At 35.9% G+C, this 25,690-nt stretch overlaps 1 protein-coding gene across 1 annotated transcript; it reads right to left on the bottom strand.

Annotated features, from left to right (window-relative positions):
• Positions 1–1,165: 1,165 nt before the first annotated feature.
• cyth3a (cytohesin 3a) lies at positions 1,166–20,858 on the bottom strand. Its single transcript, XM_079851346.1, has 13 exons — positions 20,582–20,858; positions 11,763–11,845; positions 11,201–11,265; positions 11,037–11,103; positions 10,800–10,918; positions 9,771–9,851; positions 8,921–9,033; positions 8,208–8,356; positions 8,007–8,118; positions 6,011–6,087; positions 4,903–4,974; positions 4,298–4,452; positions 1,166–3,184 (listed from the first exon to the last, which is right to left on the bottom strand). The coding sequence occupies exons 1-13, from the start codon at positions 20,604–20,606 to the stop codon at positions 3,112–3,114; spliced, it is 1,191 nt and encodes a 396-aa protein (XP_079707472.1). The 5' UTR covers positions 20,607–20,858; the 3' UTR covers positions 1,166–3,111.
• Between the last annotated feature and the right edge of the window lie 4,832 nt (positions 20,859–25,690).

Here is a 25,690-nt window from a genome sequence, read left to right as displayed (position 1 = left end):
TGTAAAGCCACTCGTAATGTAGACCATGTTCTCTGAATGTTTGTCGATGTGTTTATTTTTTCCTTCAGCGAAATGAAAAAGACGTGACAATGGTTATATTCAGCTTCTTCATTTGACTGTAGCATGTCAAAGTAAATGTATACAGTGTACAATATGTTGAGTGAGAGGAAACAGCCTTAATGTCTGAAATTGTAATATTTTCTCTCACTACGTTTACAATATTTTGTTGGAGTGAATGAACATGTATGTGACGATGAGAAGTGTTTGGTTTTGTAAAAGATGGGGTTTCCTTTTTACACATAAAGAATGACTTGTGGGATTTCTGTTTTGTGTGAAAAACGTTTCGATTGATATTAAGGTGCTGTGGTTTTTGTTTTAGCTACATAGAATGCAGTTTTTCACATTTTTTATACATCTACCCTATACACCAGCAAACCAGGCTATTTCATTTATAATTTATTTACATCTCAATACAGTTATGCTTATGGGCAAAACATACTGAAAGCAGCTTAGTATAAAACCACACAAATCATAAATAGATTAGAGTGCACAGTACTTGCAAAGCAATAACATGCAAAACTGTTAATCTTATTGCTACTAAACTAATGCAAGATGGCTTCCTAACTACGTGATTTTTTTTTTTTTTTTTTTTTTTAACAGCACCCTCCATTAATATTGCCGTCCTTTATAAATATGAGCAAAACAAGCTGTTTATCCTCTTCGTGATATATTCTGTATGGAGAAATTATCTTAGATCAAAGTATTCAAGGAAGGGGTTGCCAATTCTTGTAACATGTATTTTAGAAAATAATGCTTTATAATTCATCTTCAATTATTTAACTTTAGATTTTTTGTAAATATTTTGAATACAAGGCTGAGGATAAACAGTAAAGGTTTTTTTTTCCCCCATTTTTAATAACTGTACAAATATTAAAGGTTCACTATGTAACTATGTAACGTTTTTTGTTTTGTTCAAAATGAACAAAATGTAAATGGGTCAATACACCAAATTTTCTCCTTACGTCACTTGTGTAATTGCAGTATCTGTCAGCAGGGACGGTAAACCAGCCCAGAATCCTCCTGACCCCTTTCTGCCACAGCTGTTTTAGTGAGATGAACCTGCTGAGATGCAGGAAAGCAGAATACAGGAAGCAGACCTTTGTTTGAATCTCAACATAAAATGTTTTATTAGGTCAGTTCTTGAGGTCATGAGTTGAGGTCATGTGGCTTGATTGACAGGACTGAGACCTGTATGTTCCATCTAGGATATCTGAATTCTGATTTACTGACACATACAGAGAGTTCTGAAATACAGTATTAAGAGCATGCTGCATATTTACCATAAAAAAATGTTAAGCAGAATATAAGTGAGGACATTTTACTTGTTACATTTTTGTAATAATACAACATTACATATGCCTATTAAAAAAAACATATAATAATACAGGTATTCAATTTTAAGCCTTAAATTTCAGATGGGTTTGGTTGCATATCATTATGGCTTATCGCTAACAGGTAAAATTAGAAAAGGAAGCGTAACTGTTTGTAGAATTGATGTGTCATAAATCATATTCTCTTTATTTCACTATGATTAGCATTGCTGCCCTACATGGAACTGGACAGTGATGATAACAGGCAACTGTGTTTACTAGCTGAAATTATAGAGAAAGAATAGTTGATTTAATGTGTATCATATGGATTCATGTTCTAACAGTGGACAGCAGAATCAGTGTGATGAGTGTTTCCTTTATGCTCTGCAATAAACCATAGTAATAATGAGTTTCAGGTTTACAGAGTTATCAGTCTTCACTTAAAAGCTCAAAAGCTGATTAGCTGCATTAAAAAATTGCATATACATCAGTTTTAAATCCATGGAGTTTCCAAAAAAAGTTGAACTATGGCTTTTGTGATGTTACTTCGTTTGTGTGTGTTTATGTTTGGTTGAGGTATTCCCTATGTTGGGGGGACAAAATGTCACAAGGATGGTCATACCAGAAATCTTTGTCCTTGTGGGGACATTTTTTGGTCCCCATAAGGAAATTAGCTTATAAGTCCTACTAAGAGATGTTTTTTGAAAATGTAAAATGTGATGGGTAGGTTTACGGTTAGTGTGTGTGTGTTATTTACAAACATAAAGCAACAAAACCAAAAAATCGATTAATATAACAGATTGGCAATATTACATAAATACAACAAAATATGTTAACTTAAATCCGCAACAATTTAAATCAAAAAGTGAATACAAACAGGTGTTTGTATTCTTGAAAAGGCATCAAATAATTAGCATAATAAGAACATCTGAATTTTTTTTTTTTTTTCTTCAGTATTTTATATTAAGGACCTTAAACCATAATAAATATAATATGAAAAAAAGCTTGATCATTTTCTCTTCCAATTCATGCAACCAGTCCTGCTGATTTTGATGACTATGGCATGACATAAAACAAACATAAAACCATTTAAAACTACTGATACAATTAAGACAATGAATGAAATTTGATATTATATGATAGCACAAAAAAACTATACTCGGCATGATTCCCTGCCATAATGGATCTTTTTACTACATTTATAGACTACCTCCTAAAGTACACAAAAAAACATGAGTGGAATTGACATCACCAGTAGTTTGGTATATTACATCCATTTCTTGGCCATCTACTCCTTGCCAGATCTTAAATTTAGACTTGCTTTGAGAACATCTCCACATAACTATACCTGGAAATTTGTGATAGTAGACAGTAAAGTTCCCATGTAGGCATCAGGGGGCGCTACTCTCTCTATATTGGACCCTCACGTGAAATTAGGCAGATATTGTGGCAAAGTCAGTCTCTTAAAGTTCTTTTTGACAAGCACAAATTCAGCATATAATTGCATCCATTACCATCATTGTACTCCCAATACAATTCATTTGGAGATAAACATTAAGTACATACCCTTTAGATTAGCACATGACCTTTACAGACACCAACATTTTTTAAATCTAGTCCTTCTTTATCCTCAGAGAGCTCTTGCCTCTGACTATTTGTCACCTTCTGAAGGATGCAGGACCCCATGTGAAGGTTTACATTTAAAGAGTGATCCTTGAAACCACGACGTTAGGTCCACGGCTCACTTTTTAGCAGCCACTCGCCGTTTTCTAGTAGCCAGCATGTCGTAGAAAGGATCCCTGCTAATGCTTGCCCTGTAGGATGACAACAGTTAAATAAGAATTATACAAACGAATCATGTTATTAATAAAAGTACACATCCATATAAAACAATACGTTTCCGGAAGCAGTGAACCTGATTACAAAAAGTTAAAAAAAAGAGGTTCTTTAGGATTTGGGTGGCCCAGAGTTCCCGATAGTCCCACAGTACATGCTGAGGCAGCTTTTGCTGTAAAACAAGGCTAAACTGACCACAGAACAGTTCCACAATCCCAGTTGAGTCAGAGGACATGTGTTAACTAGACGCCTATAAAGTCACAGATCTTCAATAATAGTACACAAATGGCCTTCATGTCACTATATACTATAAGACCTGAACATACGTCATTTCATTTAAAACAAGTCTGTTTTAGACCAAGCAGGAAAACAAAACCAGAGCCATGGCCAACAGCACGAGGTTAAGTGGTCTTTGGCTTCCCTTTCTCCAGTGATAAATGCTGATCTATCCTCAGGAAAAAACATTTAACCTTGATAGGACGTGGGTCATTTTAGTCTTGTCAGCCCTTTAGTGTGATGTTTGTATACCCACCACACTGTGTAAAATCATTTTCTCAGCCCTATTGTTTGTCTTGTTTTCCAGTAAAAACATCCTTAAAGCAAGACAAATTGAATTAATAATTCAAATTGTGATATTATGAGTTTTCAGTGAATTCATTTAATGAACTGATTGATTGATTTATCTATCCACTCATTCAATCAATCTATATATAATAAAATAATAATATATATAATATATATATATATAATAGGAATGAACCTCACTAAATTGTGTAATATTTGTGCACAAATTAAGAAATAAATTCAAAATATATTGTCTGAAAGCAAGTCTTAATATCCTATGTCTATCCTAGATCTTATTTTAAGCATTTCTGCTGGAAAACAAAGAAAAATATTTCTGCAGTGCACAAGCCAAGGTCTAAAACACTGGAAACACTCGCTTCATCTTATCTGCATGACGGCGATGTTCTTTGATAAGAGAAGTCGATGCCCCTTTCTGAGCATCTGTGTGTGTGTGAAGATGACCTACAACCGACACACATCGGTTATCTGAGAAGAGAATAATGAGGCCTGACACGGTAAAGCCTTACTTGATGGATTTGATCCACTCTTCCTTCTCTTCCAGCGTAGGTGCGGATATTCTGTAGACAACGTGATTCCCCTCCACCACCTTCCCGTCAGCCTCCGTCTTGCATGCCTTAATTACTTGCCCCTTATGACTTGAATTGTAAAGCTCAAAGCAATTCTGAAAGGTCAAAGCATTAAATGGTCACTTTTACTTCTTCATTTCTTATTGACTATCTTAAGGGGACTAAAATTAGGATTCTTCTTAAAGGGATAGTTCACCCAAAAATGAAAAATCTGTCATCATTTCCTCACCCTCAAGTTGTTACACATCTGTATGAGTTTCTTTCTTCTGCTGAACACAAAAGAAGATACTTTAAAGAATGTCTGTAACCAAACAGTTGATGAGACCCCACTGACTTCCATAGTTTTTTTTTTTTTTTTTAAGTCAATAGGGTCCATCAGCTGTTTGGTTACCCATATTCTTCAAAATATCTTCTTTTGTGTTCAGCAGAATTAGAACACCTTTAGGGTGAGTAAATGATGATAGAATTTTCATTTTTGGGTGAACTATCCCTTTAAAGACTACCTTAAGAATATAGTTTAACCAAGCGCTTGAAGAGGAACATACTGGTTTTCTTGGTTCCTCCACCTCTCTTATACTAAGATTCTCCAGTGGAATGATCCCCCGAGGCTCTTTGTCCTGTGAACACATGAGTTATAGACCTTAAATCCTCTGTGTTTGTTTGTTATTAAAGCAATTGGTCATAGGACTTAATCTGCAATATGTTTCCCTAAATGAGATGTAAAAGCATGATTAAAAAAGTGAGGGAACTATGTGCACATTAAGCAACAACTGTCTGTCTCTTGGTCTAAATCTGGCACATAGCTAAGGAAAGAATGCATTATTTCCTTCCACTTTGCTGATGAGATGACACAGCGGGGAGGTTGTTGCTTTGAGTGTTTTTCTAGTTTTAGTCCATGCGTGTTAACTTTGAGGTCATGTATATGCCAATGTACTCATAAACAGGCAAAATTACATGTGTACACATTTAACATGCATTTACTGATGACTCATCCTGCACTGCACATATTTTTGCCCAATCAAATGCTCTAAAAGGAGTTTAGAATATAGAACCTGTATGAATTTCTTTCTTCTGCTGAACACAAAGGAAGATATTTTGAAGAATGTCGGTAACCAGACAGTTGATGGACCAAATTGACTTCCATTGTAGGAAAAAGAAAATACAATGGAAGTCAATGGAGTACATCAACTGTCCGGTTACCAACATTCTTCAAAATATCTTCTTTTGTGTTCAGCAGAAGAAGGAAATTAATACAGATTTGAAACAACTTGAGGTTGAGTAAATGATGACAGAATTCTCATTTTTAAGTGAATTATTCCTTTAATCCCAACTGAAACTAAGTGAAGAAAGTGCCTGTCAAGTCATATCATTGAGTCTTAATTTAAACTATAGCCAGTTTGTTCAGGTCAAAACATCCCTGATGTAGAGCTTGTTTTGTCTTTTTTTTTTTAGTGAATGTGCTTTGAGAATGCTGGAGTCTGCTAAGACACTGAACAAATCGCTTATTTGCTGTTTACTCACTCTTTTTCTCCCTGACTTCTGCTTTTCTATGACCTTCCTTCTTTTCACTCATATCTTGCTGTGTTACATTTTCTTGATAAATCTTAAATCTATTTATTTCCCAAACAGGAAACATCAAGCAGCTCTACTTACTGTTGTATATTCAAAGTAATATAGACAGTTATCCGTCAAAATGAACCACCTCCTCTTCCAGGTCTTCACTCTTCCCCCTGCAAGTTCAAATACAGATAATAATAAATAAATAAAAATTAAGGGCTTACGTAGTGGCAGAACCTTTACACTGTAAATAAATCATGGCATGACATGGAATTAGTATAGTCCCTGTTTCATGCCAACTAACAGTTACCAAAAGATTTGATTATATTAAGGCAAGGCAAGGCAAGTTTATTTATATAGCACATTTCATACACAATGGCAATTCAAAGTGCTTTACATAGAAGAAATTAAAAATAATAAAAAGAAATAAGAATAATTAAAACAGTTTAGAAAAATAAAAAAATAAAATACAGTACAGTACAGTCGGACGAACATTGGCACAGTGCTCATTCAGTAAATGCACAGCTAAACAGATGTGTTTTGAGTCTGGATTTGAATGTGACTACTGTAGGAGCACGTCTGATCTCCTCTGGAAGCTGGTTCCAGTTGCGGCTGGCATAATAGCTAAAAGCAGACTCGCCATGCTTAGAGTGAACCCTTGGTATTTCTAGCTGATATGATCCTAGTGATCTGAGTAATCTGTTGGGTTTATATTCAGTGAGCATATCTGCAATATATTGAGGTCCTAGGCCATTGAATGATTTATATACCAGTAATAATACTTTAAAATCAATCCTAAATTTAACTGGGAGCCAGTGTAAAGACCTGAGGACTGGTGTGATATGTTCATATTTTCTGGTTCTGCTCAGAATCCTGGCGGCAGCGTTCTGTATGAGCTGCAACTGTCTTATGGTCTTTTTGGGAAGGCCAGTGAGGAGTCCGTTACAATAATCCACCTGGTGATGAAAGCATGCACAAGTTTCTCTAAGTCTTGTCTGGAAACAAAGCATTTAATTCTTGCAATATTTTTCAGATGATAGTATGCTGATTTAGTTATTGCTTTGACATGACTACTGAAACTAAGGTCTGACTCTAGTGTCACACCAAGGTTCCTGACTTGATTTTTTGTTGTTTGACCCCTAGAGTGAAGGTATGCGTTCACCTTGAGAACTTCATCTTTGTTTCCAAACGCAATGACTTCAGTTTTGTCTTTGTTTAACTGAAGAAAGTTTTGGCACATCCAGCTGTTCACTTCATCGATGCATTGGCACAGGGAGTCAATGGGGCTGTAATCGTTAGGCGATAGGGCTAAGTAGAGCTGTGTGTCGTCTGCATAGCTGTGGTAAGCAATTTGGTTCTTTCTCATTATTTGGCTCATTGGGAGCATATACAGGTTGAACAGGAGTGGCGCAAGAATTGAGCCTTGAGGGACTCCGCATGTCATGGATGTCCACTCAGACTTATGGTCTCCTATACTCACATAATAACCTCTCCCATCTAAGTATGACCTGAACCATTTTAGGACTATCCCAGAAAGCCCCACCCAGTTTTCCAGCCTGTCAAGAAGTATGTTATGATCATATAAAGATATGATCCCTTAATCTCATATAAAGATTAAGGGATCTTTACCTGATCAACACAGTGAGATGCTGGATAATACCAGTATAAATTCAATCCACACTCTAAAAAATGCTTGGGTCAAATATGGACGAACCCAACCATTGGGTTTAAAATTTAAAACATTTAACCAACGGTTGGTTTTGTCCATATTTGACCCAAACATGGGTTGAAACAAGCCAACACTTTTTAGAATGTATAAAGAAAACAGGGGGAACTCAAGTATGAAAAAACCACAAAAGAATTATAGATAGAAATATAGACAGACAGACAGACAGACAGACAGACAGACAGATGATAGAAAGGCAGATAGATAACTTTTGACAGACATAGATAGATAGATAGATAGATAGATAGATAGATAGATAGATAGATAGATAGATAGATAGATAGATAGATAGATAGATAGATAGATAGATAGATAGATAGATAGATAGATAGATAGATAGATAGATAGATAGATAGATAGACAAACCTAGTTTTAGCAACCATCCCTCTCTGTCTGGATTAAAGAATGTATGAGTTAGATCATTCCCATCATCTTCAGGAATTTTGAAAGGCTCATTCTTAATGCTCTCATATAAATTCTGTGGGAAAAAAAGACAATATGTAAATGCATGTTCTATCATTAAATAACTTGCAACTCTCTCCATCACAGTATGAGGCAGAGACTCACTCTGAGCAGCTCCTCGGGCAGATCTCCTCCCTCGTTGATTCCCCGATTCATGCAGATGAACCTTTCCACTGTGGGCTTGTCTCTGACATTAGGGTTGTGGAGGCTGGTGTTGAGCATGATGACGGAGAACGAGAGAACGTAGCAAGTGTCTGTGGAGAGAAGAAACTCGGATTAGTCGGTCAGCTCAATAGGTCCAGATTGGCAAATTAAAAGGAGCATGTATGGAAAGATATGAAGAGCATGCAACCGTCTTTTTTTCTTGTTTGAATTTTTTATTAGTTGACTGCCAAAATGATACATTCTGAAAGCAGAGAGTTTGATGCAACATACAGGCCACTTTTTAATGTTTCTGCATCTTTATGCATGACTCCATGCTGAAAGAAAGATATTAATGCTTTGGACATTCACAGACTCTGTTTATAAATAAATAATCATTTTGCGCTTTGTTTAAGCACAGTGTGTTTCAACATTGCTGACATTTATCCCTGCTGTTATAAAGCTCTGCCTTCAGTGGAGCAGATTTTGTGTGGAGTGTGCTGCACTTCAAGAGATTGGACCCGGCATGCAAACTATACAGTTTTAATATTATATATGAAATATTTTGGGAATGAGGCTTTTTTATAAGGCTGAGTAAAAGCTTTAGTCCAACGATGGGCCAAAATGAGGGGTTCAGTTAGAAGTCAAGCTTACTGCTGATAGAAGTCATACTGTACCTGTGGACTGAAAGACACCTGGGTTACACTGGCAATATCGAGCAGCAAAGGCCTCCATCATTCGGTCTATCTTCTGTGCTTCACCGGGAAGTCTGAAACTCCACAAAAACTGCCTGACAGGGAGAGATGGAAATGACACTTCAAATTATAATATTTGATGGACCTTTCTCTCAAGGAATTCATGAAAGTATGTATGATTTTATTTGCATAGAGTAACACAAGGACAATAATTGGCTCTAATCACATTATGCTCTAATCATGGACTATTTTGTCTCCTTTAATTTTTCTTTGTGATTTGAACATTCATTCAAAGTTTTCTAGTCTTTAATAATATTTTACCACTTAATAGCGTTTGCAAAATGATAAAACTGAATGTTCAGTTAACATTTTCTGTAAAATTTAGATAACCAAGGAAAAAAAGTGTTTTAAACATTTAAAAACCTAAACGTTTTGAACATTCAGAAATACAATTTTCATAACTTCAAACAAAAACTTCTTAGGGGCCGTGCACACAGAATGATTTTCCATCTCATTGTGCGTTTTCCATTGTTTGTCTATGTAAACATGAGATACACGGCTTTGCTTGACCATTGTGTTCACATCTTTTGCAGAATCTTGTGCATGAAACGCTATTCTAAAAACATAACGCTTAAATTCAAATTAGTTCATCTTAAAAAAATTAAAAAAGAGTCTCAAGACCTTGCATGTTTTTGTTTTACTGACCTGCTTTTTTAACCACAAAAACGTGCTCCGTGTCAATGACAAATGACATAAGTTCTGGATATTTAAATACAATGCAGATCTTAAAAGATGATGCTCACATTAAAGGTGGACAAAACAGCTGTCTCACCTCAACGCTTGCACCAGGTTGAGGTCAGCAAACTCATGAAGCTCCACAAATGCCTGCAAAACCTTAATGTTGAAGTCATCCCTAAAAATAATGAGAAGAAAATGTTAAATCATCAGTAGTTATTTCCTCATTTGCTCTTAGCTCCGTCTCCAGAGATACACACTCGCTTATTTTTATCTGAAGTCAATCAAAAGAGATCGCTTTTCATTTGCTTCTTTTCTGTTTTCTACAACAACGGGTTTCACACCAAATACAAAATGTGCACAAGAACAATCATGTATGACCATGTTTGGTTTTTGGATATAAAAATCATCATTTGAAAATATTTAAAGGTCTTTAAAAAGCAGTGATAGGAACATAAAGTGTAATGAAAAGCCTGATTACACAAGCTAAGACAGAACCACGTCTCCAAACTCTAATCAGAAACACAATAATTACAGCTTCCAGCTCCTCCTCGTAAATACAATTATTTAGTAATTGCTTTGTTTTATGACCTTACTTTCTAGTAGCAAACGAAATGGATGACTGTGCAACTGAGCTTCAGGCTAGAGCATAGCCAAGACAACGGTTATCAACTTGGACAGGATGCCTATGTAGACAAGGCTATTTTTATATCTAACAACTATTGCACTGTAGTTCAAGCTTACTCTGTCTACATATTCAGTAAAGCATGCCTCAGGGGGTGACGTTAAGCATCTAAGTTGTTGCAAACCTTTATGGCTACAATCATACCTTCATTTGACTTGATTGACAGATGTAGCACTGGGTCGCTGTTTCGAGGCAATAATAATGTTATATATCTAATCATGTGTTGAGATATATCGGTAAGGGCGAGATAAGGCGCCTTCACGCTGTCTGGGTGATATGCTAAATATTGTTTTGGACATGTGGTCATTCTCAGCTGTTTCAAATAGGGGAAGTCATTTCCTGAGACTGAGAGCAGGATCTTTTATGGAAAGGCCTTATCTAACATCACACATATATTTTACACAAAGACTGTGCCATGTGAGCGAGTGCGATGTGACTTACCGTTCCCCTAAATAATCTCCTATGACAGTTTTGTTTAAGCCTTCGCCTTTATAGAGGAACTGAGCGATGTCCCCAGGTGTGTGTTGCAGAAGATCATTCTCCAAAAGAAATTGGATTCCCTGCAATGATGTTTGAGGTGTTAACCACTTCATGATGTTTGCTTAAGCTCAAAACAATACATGACCCAAGACATCATTTATTATGGCAAGGTAAATAAAGAAAAAACAACCATAATACCTTTTTAGGATCCATATTGAATTTCTTTCTTCCAACAGCAATCTGCTTGTTCCTCTGAGTGCTTTTGCTGCAATGTGATGTAAAATAACAAATATGAACTAATGCTATCTTTGTCTCAATACTAAACAACTCTTTGTAATCTGTAAGAACAAGAAGAAACTTACGTCTCCCTGACACATGTTAAATTCTCAATCTCTGTCATGACTTCTGAGATCTCAAACTTTAACCTCTGAAAGAATCAGAACAAGTCGTAACTCAAGTTATAGCACTGGTTCTAAAGTGAATCAAATCGATCAAAAATCTTTCTTAATAATCTCATACTTAATGTAATGTAAAATAAAACGCATTCCACCACGCCACAAATGACATCCAGCCCCCATTCGTGGGAACTTGTGGTGAAGGTGCAACGCTATCTCACGACCAATTCGTACAAATTCGTACTATATAAAAAAGTGCCTAATTTGTCTAAACCCACTTGATGGGTAGGTTTAGGGGCGGGGTCAGGGGTACGTCATTCGTATGAATTCATACGAACTGGCAATTCGTAAAATATGTACGATTTAGCAAAAATCGTACGAATTCGTACGAGTGAGGTCGTATGAATTCGTACGAATTAGCCACCTCGTAGAATTCGTACGAATTGCCGTGAGATCAGGCTGGAAGGTGACATGATAAATGTCAATCACTGAGATATCCTAATGACAATGACTACATTAAAGCTGATACCTCAATGTCATCTAGCAACTCCTTTTTCCTTCGTCTAATGTTGGACAGTTCATCTCTCTCTTCAAGTGAAAGATCTTCAGGTACTGTTGAGAGACAAATGTGACATTAAAATAGTTCATCTAATAATAATAACCAAAAAAAGATTCAAAGAATCTAAAGCTGTATAGCCATATCCCTAACCTAAACTCAAATCCCAAAGTGCTGTATAAGACATACAAATCTAGAGCACATTTATCCTCATAAATAATGTTAATTCAACTATAGCCTTGACTTGCAGCCCCAAACCGAGAAGCAACTCAAGAAGGAAGCTTTTCATTTGGGCTGGAAAAACTAGTGTTTTACATAGCCTAAGTACTTCACTTCTCCAGGACACCTATGGTACGACCTCAAATGTTCAAGACAGCCTTCCATGATGAAAGTGGTCCTGCATCTAAATAAGAGACTATAAGCCATTCCAACTTTACAACATTATAGTGTCCACTGAAACACAGAAGAGTGATCACATACTCATCTGCTGGTGTTACATATCTCATTTGTGGAGGTTTCAGATGCTTCAGATACTAAACTCACAACAGACAATTAACCATCATTTTTTATAAACTTTCACAAGTAGGAGAGTGATTGCTTGTGGCTTAGTACTTGTAAATGTGGACACTATGAGTGCATTATGTAATTGTACCCCGGGCGCAGCAGGATTAGACAAGAGACGGGCTAATAAGAGGGGCAGGGGGGAATTTCCTGCGGTTGTCTGGTTCTGCCTCATGACAATGGAGGGGAAGTTGAGAATGAGTGCATGAATCAAGGTTCAACCTTAACAATAACATTATAGGGTGATTCATTGCAGTCAATCTGAGCTTTTATATTGAGTGCAATGGTCTTTTTTCATTCTTTTATTATTATGTAAAAGCCATACTAAATCTTAATGAGGAGCCATTTGTTCATTACGCAACAGGGTCTGGATATGGTCAAAATAACTAGTATAGAATAAATGGGGTAAAAATAGAATATTCCTTCCAGATATGAACATTATGTGCCTATAACTTGCCTGTGGAGTTGGCAAAAATCACTAGAACAGAAGTAAATTCCCTTCTAATGAAATTAAGCCACATTTGCCTGAGGCTCATGGTGAAAATTAGTTTGTCTTCATTAAAGCATTATATGGAAGGCATTATTTAAAGATTATCAAGCTGCTTTCCATATATAAATCTTACGTTGAATTAAAAAAAAAAGAAGAAAAAAAAAAAGAAATGCTAAAACATCCGTCATTAGTGATGACATCATCACCTTGCACCTTGTCTTGTGGGAAAAACAGGAATGTCGACTGCATGCAAAACTGTCAATTCAAAGATTCATTCCATCAGCATGAGTGACACTTTGCTTGGAAACAATTACAGCTGTTTGTGAAAAAGACTGCAGTGTATTGGAATTCAGCATTACCTAAATTAGACAAAATTCAACTGAAAATCACATATAAACTAAGTATGGGTTCAGTAAGATTTATTTGAAAAAATAACCTTTTTATCTTTTAACAAGGCTGCATTAATTTGATTTATTTAAGTTTGTTTTGGGTGTGTTTGCACGTGTTTTAGTTCTGTTTTCTGTTTTTCATTGATTTGATCATGTGTTGCAACTTGCACCTGATGTTCATTACGTTGATTAGTTTTTCTGTGTATTTATACCCTGTGTTTGTTAAGTTCATTGTCCGTTCTATTCATTATATTGTTGTTTGTTCTGTTCCAATGTTTGGCATTTTATTATTCCTCCTGAGTATTTTGTTTCTTTTAAGTTTGGTAATAAATCAACTTGCTGCAACTAAATCCAGCTCTTTTTTTCATCCCTGCTGCAACCTACGCTGACAGTAATTCTGTGAAAAAATATTACAATTTAAAATATTATTCCATTTTAATATATTTTAAAATGTAATTTATTCCAGTTCTGACAAAGCAGATTTTTTAGCAGCCATTACTCCAGTCTTAAGAGTAATACGATCCTTTAGAAATCATTGTAATATGCTGATTTGGAGCTCAAGAAACATTTATCAATGTTTAAAACAGTTGAGCTGCTAAATATGTTTTACGGAAACTGATTAAACAAAATTCAGGATTTTTCAGTGAATAAAAAATTCAAAAGAACAGTATTTATTTTTCATAGAAATCGTATTTATTATTTGATAAATGTATTTACTGTCACATTTGATTACAAAAAAGTAAAATCATGAAAAAAAAGTAAAATCATCTCACTGACCCCAAACTTTTGAACGCTAGTATACGATTTTAGGAAAAGATGAATTGGATTCATGTTGACGTTCTGGGTGTAAATGTGGATATTAAGGGTTTGCAGGATGCTTTGCATCCTGGCCTCTAACACCCCTTTAATAAACACACTGGCCTCAATCCCTCTAACTATATCTTATCCTTATTCGCAATAGCCGCACAGAAGGCCAGCTGCTCCAAATCCAGGCTTACCCATTGATATCAACCACACACTCAGACCAGGACCCACAGGACAGGAAGTGTGTGCCACACATAGATGTGTCCCAGTCACTAGCCTATAGATAAAAATGCACAAAGCGCCTGTAAAGGCTTATTTGGGCTATATGTTGGTCCATTTTCTTCATTGCTAGTTAATGCATCTGTCAGTGATCATGAAAATATTACAGTAATATAGCTGATAATAACCAGCTACCAAGTTTCAGAGATTATCATATATGAGCCTGATAGACATGTTAGATTGTTTCTTATCCCATTTAACTGTACACTTAATACCCTGTTTTTAAGAACAAGAAGGATACTTACATCACGGTTAACCAGTGAGACAGATGGAATGGGCAGAGAGCTTATCTCTATTCAAAAGAGAAAAAAGTTGCTTTCTGAACAGTGTGCGCTTCTCTTTATCCTCTTAGAGCCCCCCGAATGTGTATTTATCAAATAACAGTATTAGCAAAGAAACATTTGGGATATACCCACAACATCTGCTTCTATATTCACAGTTTTAGGGTGAGTCTTTATTGGATAAAGCCAGGCAACAGTTCTAATGTAAAACCAACAATCCTGGACGTTTGTTTTATGGGTTTTTCCACTTTATAAAATACTTTCGAAATACTGTTCAAAAGTTATAGGTGAGTGAGATTTTCTTTTTTGAAAGAAATGAATACTTTTATTCAGCAAGTACGCATTAAAATGATCAAAAGTGACAGTGAAGACTTTTACATTGTACAAAAAATGATTTCTCAAATAAATGCTGTTCTTTTAAACTTCCTATTCATTTAACAATCTTAAAAAGAAGTTTCACGGTTTCCACAAATATATTTAGCAGCACAACTGTTTTAAACATTGATGATAAAAAGAAATGAGCACCAAATCTGCAAGATGCCATCACAGGCATAAATTAAGTTTTCTTTTTAAATGTACCTAGTTTAAAAGGTATTTTAAATTAAAGAAATATTTTACATTGTAATTTTTTTTAACTGTAATTTCGATAAAATAAATGCAGCCTTGGTAATGCAGTCATAAGAAATTTCTCTCCAAAACATTAAAAAAATCTTACCGACCCCAAACTTTTAAACAGTATTAAAAAATGTTTTAAATAAAATATTATACAATAGACCAAATCTGTCTCTAAAACCCACATCCCCTTCAATGTCTCTTTCTGCATTAACAAAACCTGCAAATGATAAAGACGTAATGCCCAAGAATGCACGGCTGGCGAATCCAACATTCCTGACATGAAAGAGATGGGGCTTTGGGACGGTCCTGACTCAGTGGGTGGAAAACTGGACAAGGCTCTTTTGTACTACTGGCAGTTTGTTTTTAAATCTCCTGCTGGGACAAAAGGGTTTGACAACCCCATCAAAAAAGTTATTTAGGTTTTTAACTTTCCACTTTCACATTTTTGATTAAAATATGAAAATATTTGCATTCAATAACAATAATTCACCATCCACTCATTTCACCACCGTTCAACTGGTGCTAGAGCTCATAAAACGTCTTGGAAGGCCCTCCAGACTTTCTTCAAATCAATTCCACATGTGGCACTTAGAAGACAACAAACACTGAACGCTAAAAGCTCTCTCTCCTTCTTCATCCAATGACAATAATCAGGATGCAACCACATGATAAATGTTTAACATCATCTTAAAGTCTGTAATATTCACAGATTAAACCTCATATCAAAATCTCAATCGACAACAAACATAAACATCAAATCTTGTGGAGCATGACATCTCAGATCTATCAGAAATCAGAACTGATCTTATACAGCAGTGAAATGAAAAAATACAATGTTTTTGATAATAATAACATGGCTGACATTGTCTTGACCTTAAGCAGATTTGCCAGGCACGGTGTCCTTCAGATCTCTGCTGGTGCAGTCACACCATTGATGAGGTTTTGACCACTGCCTGTGTCATCCCTGGTGCCAGACGGCTCCTCAGGAGAGCCTGGACCAGACACCGGTGCCATCAGACACAGACAATGTTAATGAGTGCCAGGCCACACGGTCTCTCCTTTAATCAGTCTGAGAAAGTCTGTCCCTTTGTTGGTCCTTAGAAGTAGCGGCTCCTGGCCGTAAATTTAGGTGGGGCAGATTCTTGGTCTTAACGCTAGTTTATGATAAACATTTTGAAAGCTTTATATTCTAATCGCTGAACACATCAGATGCACTTTTGACAGAATTGTAATGTCCTTGCGTTAGTTATTCAGCCTGAGGGTGGCGCTCTAATGGTGACTGACAGACTTTAGTACACGCACGACAAACACATAGAATGCCATTTTCATGTTGTTTTAGAATTTTGCAAGTTGTGGAGGAATTCCAGTGAGGAAAACAAAGTCATATCTATTCAACATAACTACAGAACAGAACAGAACTGTAGGCCTTTAAAGGCTATTCTATGGAAGCTTGTTTCCGCCACAGAATAAAAAATAAAAAAGGTAACTGCGACTTTTTATCTCACAATTCTGATTTTTTTCTCACAATTGCGAGTTTACATCTCGCAATTCTGACTTTATCTCAGAATTGCGTGATATAAAGTCGCAATTGCGAGTTATAAAGTCAGAATTGCGAGATAAAAAGTTGCAATTGTGTGTTATAAAGTGAGAATTGTGAGATATAAACTCGCAATACTGAGAAAAAAAGTCAGATTTGCGAGTTTATTTCTCGCAATTGCGAGTTTATAGCTCACAAAAAGATTGTCAGAATTTGCGAGTTATAAAATCAGAATTGCGAGATATAAGTTTAGTTTGTATCCCGTAATTCTGATTATATAACTCGCAAACTATTATACACATACCTGAAGTGGATTGATCGTCTTGGTCTGAAAACCAGGGTTTTACGTAGGGTTTACGTAAGGAAACGTGAAAATAAGCGCGGCATTCTGAAATCTGCCCCAATGACTCAATTAGCAAGCGCTGCAGTTCCATATTTCACCACAGATTAATATTGTAAATTTGTGGGGTGCTAGGGCGAGGGAGGGCTCAGAGACAATATGCTAAATTTTAATCAGAGGTGGACAGTAACAAAGTACATTTACTTGAGTACTGTACTTAAGTACACTTTTTGAGTATCTGTACTTTACTTGAGTATTATTTTTCAGGAAACATTTTACTTTAACTTCACTACATTCGAAAGACAAATATCGTACTTTTTACTCCACTACATTTCTGTCAAGGTCCTTGAGTAGAAAGTAGTAACGTCAGTCAGGGGATGATTTTGGTTGGAAATGAAAGTCGAGTTGATGTTAGAACCCGACTGATGTTGTTTTAAAACCACAATACAACGTCTCGTCTGTCCAACGTTGGAGATTAACGTCAATCTGACGTTGGATTCTGACATCAACCTGATTTTCATTTTCAACGTTGGGTTTGGTCTTTTAAATGCAAATTTTGTCATTGTTTTGGAGCAAACTAGCTTATAACAGTAAGGCTAACATATTCATGCTAAAAGCCCAAAAACTTTAAATAGGGCAATATTTGAGGGGACAGCCATTTGGGTGTCCAAAACCATTGTGGACGTTATTGAGTGCACTTATTCAATCTCACATTCAATCCCACTACTGGAACTGTGTTCTAGAAATAAATTCGATATTGATATGAGGGTAGGCAGGCAGATTCAGAGGCATAAGGTACTGTAAGTACTACATTCAACAATGCAACAATAATAAAACAATTCATTGACATTTACTTTTTATTTTGATACTTAAATACTTTTAAAAACAAGTACTTCAGTACTTTTACTTAAGTAAAATCTTTACAACTTTTACTTGTAACTGAGTAATATTTGACCAGTAGTATCTGTACTTTCACTCAAGTAAGGAAGTTGTGTACTTTGTCCACCTCTGATTTGAATCCTGCTAACTTTTACAACTTAAATTAGTCTAGAAAATCGGAAAAAATATTTGTTCCAGAATGCTAAACACATTTACAATTTATTATTAATTCAGTCTATATAGAGGTAAAAAGGACATCATTTTGTGGTTCTGATAAGAGGGCTCTCCTTGACGCCCTAGCGGTCTTTCTTTGCAGTCAACCATCTGTTACAGAAACTGATGGAAAATGGTTTTCCATTTGGTTTTTCCCACGGTAAGATAAGACAAACTAGCCATTGAGTCCAAGGCTTTGAAGTTTTCAGGATCATGATACAAGAGGAACTGGAAAGACCTACTGAGCTAATGGTACCTCTATCTTCTTGCTTTCTTGTTCTTGTAGACATTTACAATTGGTCTTTGTCAGATAAAGTGATTACAGCTGTAAATCAGCATAGCAATGAAACTGGCTGCATGCTCAAAGGTGCTTGAGATGTCTGGCTTTTAGGTCTAGTTTCTGGTTCTTTTTTTTTTTACACTGATATACCAAAACAACTCTCACAGAGTAACAGCCTCACACTAAATCACTAGCATTATATCCACAGTAATATAGTTAATTGAAAGCAGAATTATTGGATAAATATCTGAAAGCCCACTGGTCCTTGTCCAAAATGTGTTCAAATTGACAAAATGTGCAAGCTCTGAAATCTTTCCAAAATGATCATCACAAAATATCCCATGGACCAGGTGGCTACAATCAGTGTAGTAAAGTTAAATTTAATTGGTCAAAGTTTAAAATTTTATATCTAAATAAAGAACAATACATTTCTAGAATAAAAATATTTTTTTTGAATACTGAAAAATACTGAAAAATACTGAAAAGTAGCTTTCAGAATATTTCTGTCATTTACATTTTAATTTCAATTTAATTTCTTTTTTATTTTAATTTCCTCTTTTAACTTGTGCTAACATCATGTAATAGTTATAACATTATTACTGTAACAATAATGGTAGTATAAGCTATTTCTGTATACTAGGCAGGACTATGGTTTATTTGGCTTTGTCCGAAATCGCCCTTTATAATAGCCTGTTGGGGTTGGAGTTGGTGGTGGTTCCAGGGGTTGGTGGTGGTTCCAGGGGTGGGGGATGTCCATGGGGGGTATTCTGATATTCAGATTCTAAGGCAGCGTAACAGTTTAATGTTCTACAACAAAATAGAGCGAGCTTTGGTGATAAAATAAGTAAATATTTAATTGCTAAATTACATCAAAAGTGGAAAAAGTTGGACAAAACGTACAAACGTACACACAAACTGACCAACAACCGCAACTTTCAGATGCCATATTTATTTGTTTAAGCTCAACTTTTAAGGAATGGTATGCAGAGGATTGTGGGATATCAAAGGCAGCGAAGGATACATCTATGCTCCCTTCAAAAATCGATCAGATGAAGATATTTTAGGAGACAGGAAGTGAAGCTAATATTGGATTTGGACGTGCCATGATGCCTTCATACCTTCATGAAGGCATAATTGTTCAGCTTTTGGAAGCAGCCTATGTTAAAAGTTTATAAATGGAGCGTATTGATTGGCGAAATGTAAAAACTGGAGTGGATTTAATAATAAAAAAAAACATTGTGACAAGCAATGCTCATTGTTGTAGCTTCTTTTGGAACCATTTTCTTTGGTGGAGAAGATAATTAACCTTTTGTGTGTGTGTGTGTGTGTCTGAAATGTAAGTTACTTAGTTATTGTTTGTTGAACTGTTGTATAAAGCAACATCACTCTCCCAGTTGTTTAGTTGTATTGAATGTCAACCCCGCTGGTTATATTACAGTGCAGCATGGTACTCATGTGATACTGATCAATTCTAAAAGTAGCATTTTCTAATTAATAAATTTGTTATTTATGCAGAGCTCTATAAAAAACGAGCACTTGACTAATTAAATGCCTAATTATCCCTCTTGGCACCACAGCTGTACTCATAAACATCTCGCGAGCTACTTCAAAGAATCTCCACATCAAACAACTGACGACCTACATATGGACAGCCATATGAACGGAATAAGACTGAAGTGATGTTCAAATTCTTATCAAACACAGTGACAACATATTAACAACAAGAACACTAGCAATTTCAAGTAAAAATTAAACATCTTTCATACAAAGCAGAAACTGTTAAAGTATAAATAATCACTAATGATCCAGTCGATGATAGAAGCCTATTAAAAGTAAGAATAGAAAATATTACATTAAAATTGACTTTCTCCTACACACCCCGTTCAGTGCTGATGAATGGTTATCTTCAGAGTGAGGAAATCGTGTGAGTAGCATATAGTGTTTGGGCATCAACGCGCGTTTCCAATCAACAGCACGCGCCTCTTACGCGCAAAAATGCTGTCTAGATAGGCAGCTCACTCGGTTTTGAGACAAACCAGAGACTGACAGCTGCTTATGCTTGCAAAAAAAAAAAAAAAAAAAAAAAAAGACGAAAAGAAAATTAAAAAAACCCAGAAACCTTACCTCGGTTATCTTCATCCATGTTCATGCTGCGAAGAGACTTGATGTAAATAACGTCCTGCAGTAATAGATTACTACCCTAATATTATCACACTGGTCAAAATGAAATCACAGTAGGATACACACTGAGCTCATCGTAACCCAGTTGAGGGACAGCATTAAATTTAATTCGCACAATCCATAAATTGCTGCATAGACGGACATAAATCCTGGTGAAACAAATGAATATGCAGCCCGCTGTACGCCAGCTTCCATTCGCCTTCATCCACAGAGAGACTGTGAGAAGAAACAGCTTCATTTAGCCAACGAATAGAGGCTCCGCCCATCACCATAATCTATGAATATATATTATGACTGATAAGTGATTGCATCCTGGTCTTTACATCTAGTCTAAATAAGCCATGTCACTGTCAGGCAAACGTCTCGAGGGCAAGTCAGAAGAATTATATATATATATTGCTATTAAAATAAAATACAAAAGAATGTATTTCAACATTCTATATTTCTAATGTGTTGATGTTGAAAGAGAGAAAGGCATGATTTATATTTATTTTATATTAATTATATGATCATTATTTTATTCATTATTATATAATATGACTAATATTACATAATAAGAATAATATAATACAATTAATGAATGAAACATATTTATTTATGAATATCTAGGATATCTATATATTTTTGCCACATGGTCTCAAACTAAATATGTCTTATAATAAGAATATAAGAGACCTGGAAAAAGACCTAATGACGTAATATGCAATATCCTGAGCTTTATATGCAAGAGTGATGTCAGCAAGAGGTGAAGAATACCAGGCCCCTACAATGACTGGAATACAGGAACTTGCCTGTTTTCCGGACACAACTTGTCAGCTAGTATTAGTCACACAATTTCCCAGGTAAGCTGAGGTCATGGTCTCTCCAAGTTCTCACCTTTTGTGTCATGAATTTCAGTTCTTACATTTTGTCATGAATTCCATCTTAAGTGCATAGTGTTATGGCTTTCCGAAAAACCTTGCAACATCCAAATAGCTTGAAAAGGGGATTGCCACTTTGAAGCAAAAACGACCTCTGATATTTCACTTCATTTACATGGATTTGAATGCCCCACTATTTGGAATTCTTAACAAACAGGTTTTGTGTTTTGCTATTGGCATAATTCAGTCTAAGGAACTGTTGTAAACCTTCAGTTCAAAAGTGTTGTCCCTGTGTCTCCTAAACTGACTTTTAATGATTTAAATGATCACATCCGAATATGTTATGTATGATATTACTGCATGAGAATTAAAAGAGCAGAACGTAATGTTCTGTGACTGCAGCACACAGCCAGGCCCTGTGTGTGAGGAAACAACTATGAAGTAGGTGTAGGGAAAACAGGGGCTTCAGGGTGGGAATGACATCCTGTGTGGGAAACAGATATCCGCTGAAGCTCATGAAGATAATGTTGTTTGCGTTTTCTTCCTTTTTTTCCAGGACAAAAAAAAAAAAAAACTCCCATGAACTTCACTTGTAACACCCAGTTCACTCTTGCGAAACAAAGATGCACATTTATTTGGTTTAATAATGGAGCTATGGTGCTGAATACACTAATTAATGCCAATCTCTTAAAAAACAGCTGACAACAGGTTGTTTGTAGAGAACCTGTTTAGCCTGTCTACAATAGCATTGTCAGCGGACAGAAGGAGACAACACAGGTATGCAGTCACACTGATGGTTTATTTACAGGAAGCAGAGAACAAGCAGGAGAAACAGGTAAGCTTTCACCGAGAGTTTTGGTTGAATGACTTATCTTGTGGTTAAATCTCTTTGTACTTTGCAGGTGCATGGTGGACCAAAGTGACTGAAGACGGTGAAGCTGAAGAAGAAGATGGCGAAGGCTGACAAACAGGGATCTCAACAGGTGAGCAGAACAGGTAGGTAGTCAGGTAACTTGAGCGGTAGTGATCAACACGACCAGTGATGTGTGGACCTTCCCTCGCACTTTGTAACACATCTTTCCCTCGCGGGTCAAAATGACCCGAAGCCCTAAAGTTATACTTTTTTTTTTTTTTTGTCTAGAAAGCTTATTATATTTCATTTTGATCTTTTTTTTAATGCACTTTTTTTTGGGGGATATTTTTTTATTATTATTTTATTTACCTTTAAATTACTATATTTGATCAATAAATAATAAATAGTAATTTAAGCACATTCCTCACATTCTTTCAACTTAAATTCAAAATAACTCACAATTTCAGGTTTTTCAGAGCATAGTGTCGGTTTCAGTGAATATGATCAAAAAAATCTTGCAGAGTACAGCTTTAAGTATGAAAGTTTACTTGTCAATACATTATGAGTGTATTTGAGCACAGTGGTTTGTACAAATTGCACATTTAGAATATTCCCTTTCATGCAGTGTGTAATATAGCTGTTTGTGAATGTAAACGTTCTGCAAAGTTGTAAAGTTGAAACTGAACAATAAATGAAAGCTTTAGCATAAGTTCTGCCAGGAAGACTCAATTACAACGTCACTTATTATCTTTGCATCTATCCAATCATATTCTAATACTGTATAAAAGATTGGTACTTACACATGTTTGAGTTTGCAGACGCTGATGCAAACAATTACACCCAAAGAAAATGAATAGTTGAATAAAGTTGTTATTTTTATTTTTCGCATGCACAAAAAGTATTCTCGTCGCTTGATAAACTTAAGGTTGAGCCACTGCTGTAGTCACTTGGACTATTTTAACAATGTCTTTACTAATTTTTCTGGGCTGGCAGATGCAATTACCTAGCAGCCTATGGATGAGTGAGACAGCTCTCAGATTTCATCAAAAATATCTTAATTTGTGTTCCGAAGATGAACGAAGGTCTTATGGGGTTGGAACAACATGAGGGTGAGTAATTACTGACAGAATTGTCATTTTTGGGTGAACTAACCCTTTAACTTCATATCCTATCTCCAGAGATACCTTCATCTGATCGATTTTTTTTAAGACAGCATAGATTTATCCTTCGCTGCATTAGATATCCCACAATCCTGTGCTTTCCATTCTGTAACAGTTGAGCTAAAAAAATAAAGTTCACGAGTTCACACTTACAAATAAGTCAGATAGAATAAATGCGTATTTGCCGTGCTGTCCGAGGAGAGGGCTCCGGGCTCGGTATTCGGCCCGAACCCAGAATACTCCCCCCTTATTCCTGGCTGTGAAAGAACAAGCCAAGAGTGAGGAGTCGGGGTGGTGGAGGGATGCTGAAAACTGTCAAGGAAGTTATGTGAGTTGACAGAGAGAATATATATATATATATATATATATATATATATATATATATATATATATATATATATATATATATATATATATGCTTCCTCTCATGCTGATAGGGTAGACATGGTAATTGTTTGATGAGTTGATTGATTGATTGATTGATTGATTGATTGATTGATTGATTGATTGATTGATTGATTGATTGATTGATTGATTATTTGAACGTGCTCCTCCCGAACTTTGTTAATGAAACATCATATGGCGTTTGAAAGTAGCGATTGCTGCATGGTCAGTTTTTTAGTAAATGTAAGTTTTTGACTAACGTTTTCCACTTTTGATGTCATTTCTAGTAAGAAATTACTATTGTAGCTAGTAATTAAATATTTGCTTAGTTATCACCAAAGCTCTCTCTATTTTACTGCAGATCATTAAACTGTTACGCTGCCTTAGAAGTCTGTCTGAAATCAGTTTTGTGAGGTACCTTCGTGCACAAATGCTGCCTGCAAAGTCATTGCCTTATAGGGCAACAAGTCAGCTACCTAAGATTTTGGATGCAGCCATGAGCGAGGATACACAGGTGTGTCCTACCCTCGCATCCTAATGCCCAGTACACATTGTACGATTTTGGGCTGTCCAAGACGAAAGATAACCAATCGTGGCAATTTCTGTGGTTGTGGCTCCAAAACGGTGGTCCTACATCATATAGTGAGAGAGGTTCAATGATGGCCGTTGTCACGGTCTTGCGACCAAAGAGAGCCTGTGAAAAGTTTCTGACTGAGAGTCAGAAATTTAGCATGAACATCTCACAGTCAAGTGTGTTTGCTGCTACGACCTATATCTACTGACTGGCCAATAAAAATGCAATATGAAATGGCATATTGATCAACGCAACATGGCGCTAAAACTTCAAGTAGTTACCTCAAGCTCAATTTACCAAATTGGCATGCAGAGTTGGCCTCATTTCCTAATGACCGTATCAATATTCTCCTTATTCGCTTCCTCCTCTTTTTCACCGCATAAAAAACACAATTGCCAAAGTGCAATTCATCTTGCTCTATTTGTTTACCACTAGCGTATGCTAATGACGTTTTATTCTTGTATACAAAACTTGCATTGTAGCCTATGATTCAATAGGTGTCATCATCGTATAGTCTACATACATATTGCACCCAAGTTTGTTAATTCCATGTTGTGTGATTTGTAATGATCTTATAATTGCAGATATCGCACAGTCTGTAGCAGGCATAAGGGGGTGGGGCTAAGACGTGAGGAAAGGAAGCGAGGAAAGGAAACGAGGATGCACAAATAAGAAATGAGAAGCACCCTATGGCTGAGTCCGAAAACGCATACCCTCTTGAGTAGGTACTTATTTTGAATGAGTAATTACTTCACGACCGCATATAGTATGAATGTGTGTAGTATGAATGTAATTCGGACGTACTACAGTCGCCATGTTGTCATTATCAACAAAACAAAGAAACATGTTTAATACTTAATTTATTCCTCCTAATATAGTTTAATTTGTAACTTTTATGTAAAACCAGCAGTTTAAGAAAGAGGATGTCATTGCATATACTCTGGGAGCCACTTGCACACATTTGCTGGCAGGAGCTGATAGCACAGACAATGGACATAATAACTCTTATAAATGTTTACATAAAGACCTCCACATACAATCGTGCCATCATACAAATCAGTGAGACACTCTCTCGTGGCTTATCATGGTGAGTTTATATTTTAACATCCTCATGATATTGAATTCTTGTTCCCATTCTTATCAGCTTGATTTAGCATTTTAATACCTTTATAAATATATAAATGTACCTATATATAAACATTATAATATTACAATGTAGGA

Source organism: Squalius cephalus (genome assembly GCF_949319135.1).
Source record: "Squalius cephalus genome assembly, chromosome: 19".
Taxonomy (NCBI): Eukaryota; Metazoa; Chordata; class Actinopteri; order Cypriniformes; family Leuciscidae; genus Squalius; species Squalius cephalus.
The sequence above is the reverse complement of the archived record's forward strand: the minus strand, read 5'-3'. Positions and strand labels throughout refer to the sequence as shown.

Bases quoted from the DNA above. Each gene is read 5' to 3' on its own strand.
- cyth3a (XM_079851346.1), bottom strand. From the start codon at position 20,606: ATGAACATGGATGAAGATAACCGAG. The intron at 11,846-20,581 runs GTAAGGTTTCTG...GTCTCTCAACAG, and splicing joins CATGGATGAAGATAACCGAG to TACCTGAAGATCTTTCACTT. The intron at 4,975-6,010 runs GTAAGTAGAGCT...ATGTGTTCACAG, and splicing joins ATTACTTTGAATATACAACA to GACAAAGAGCCTCGGGGGAT.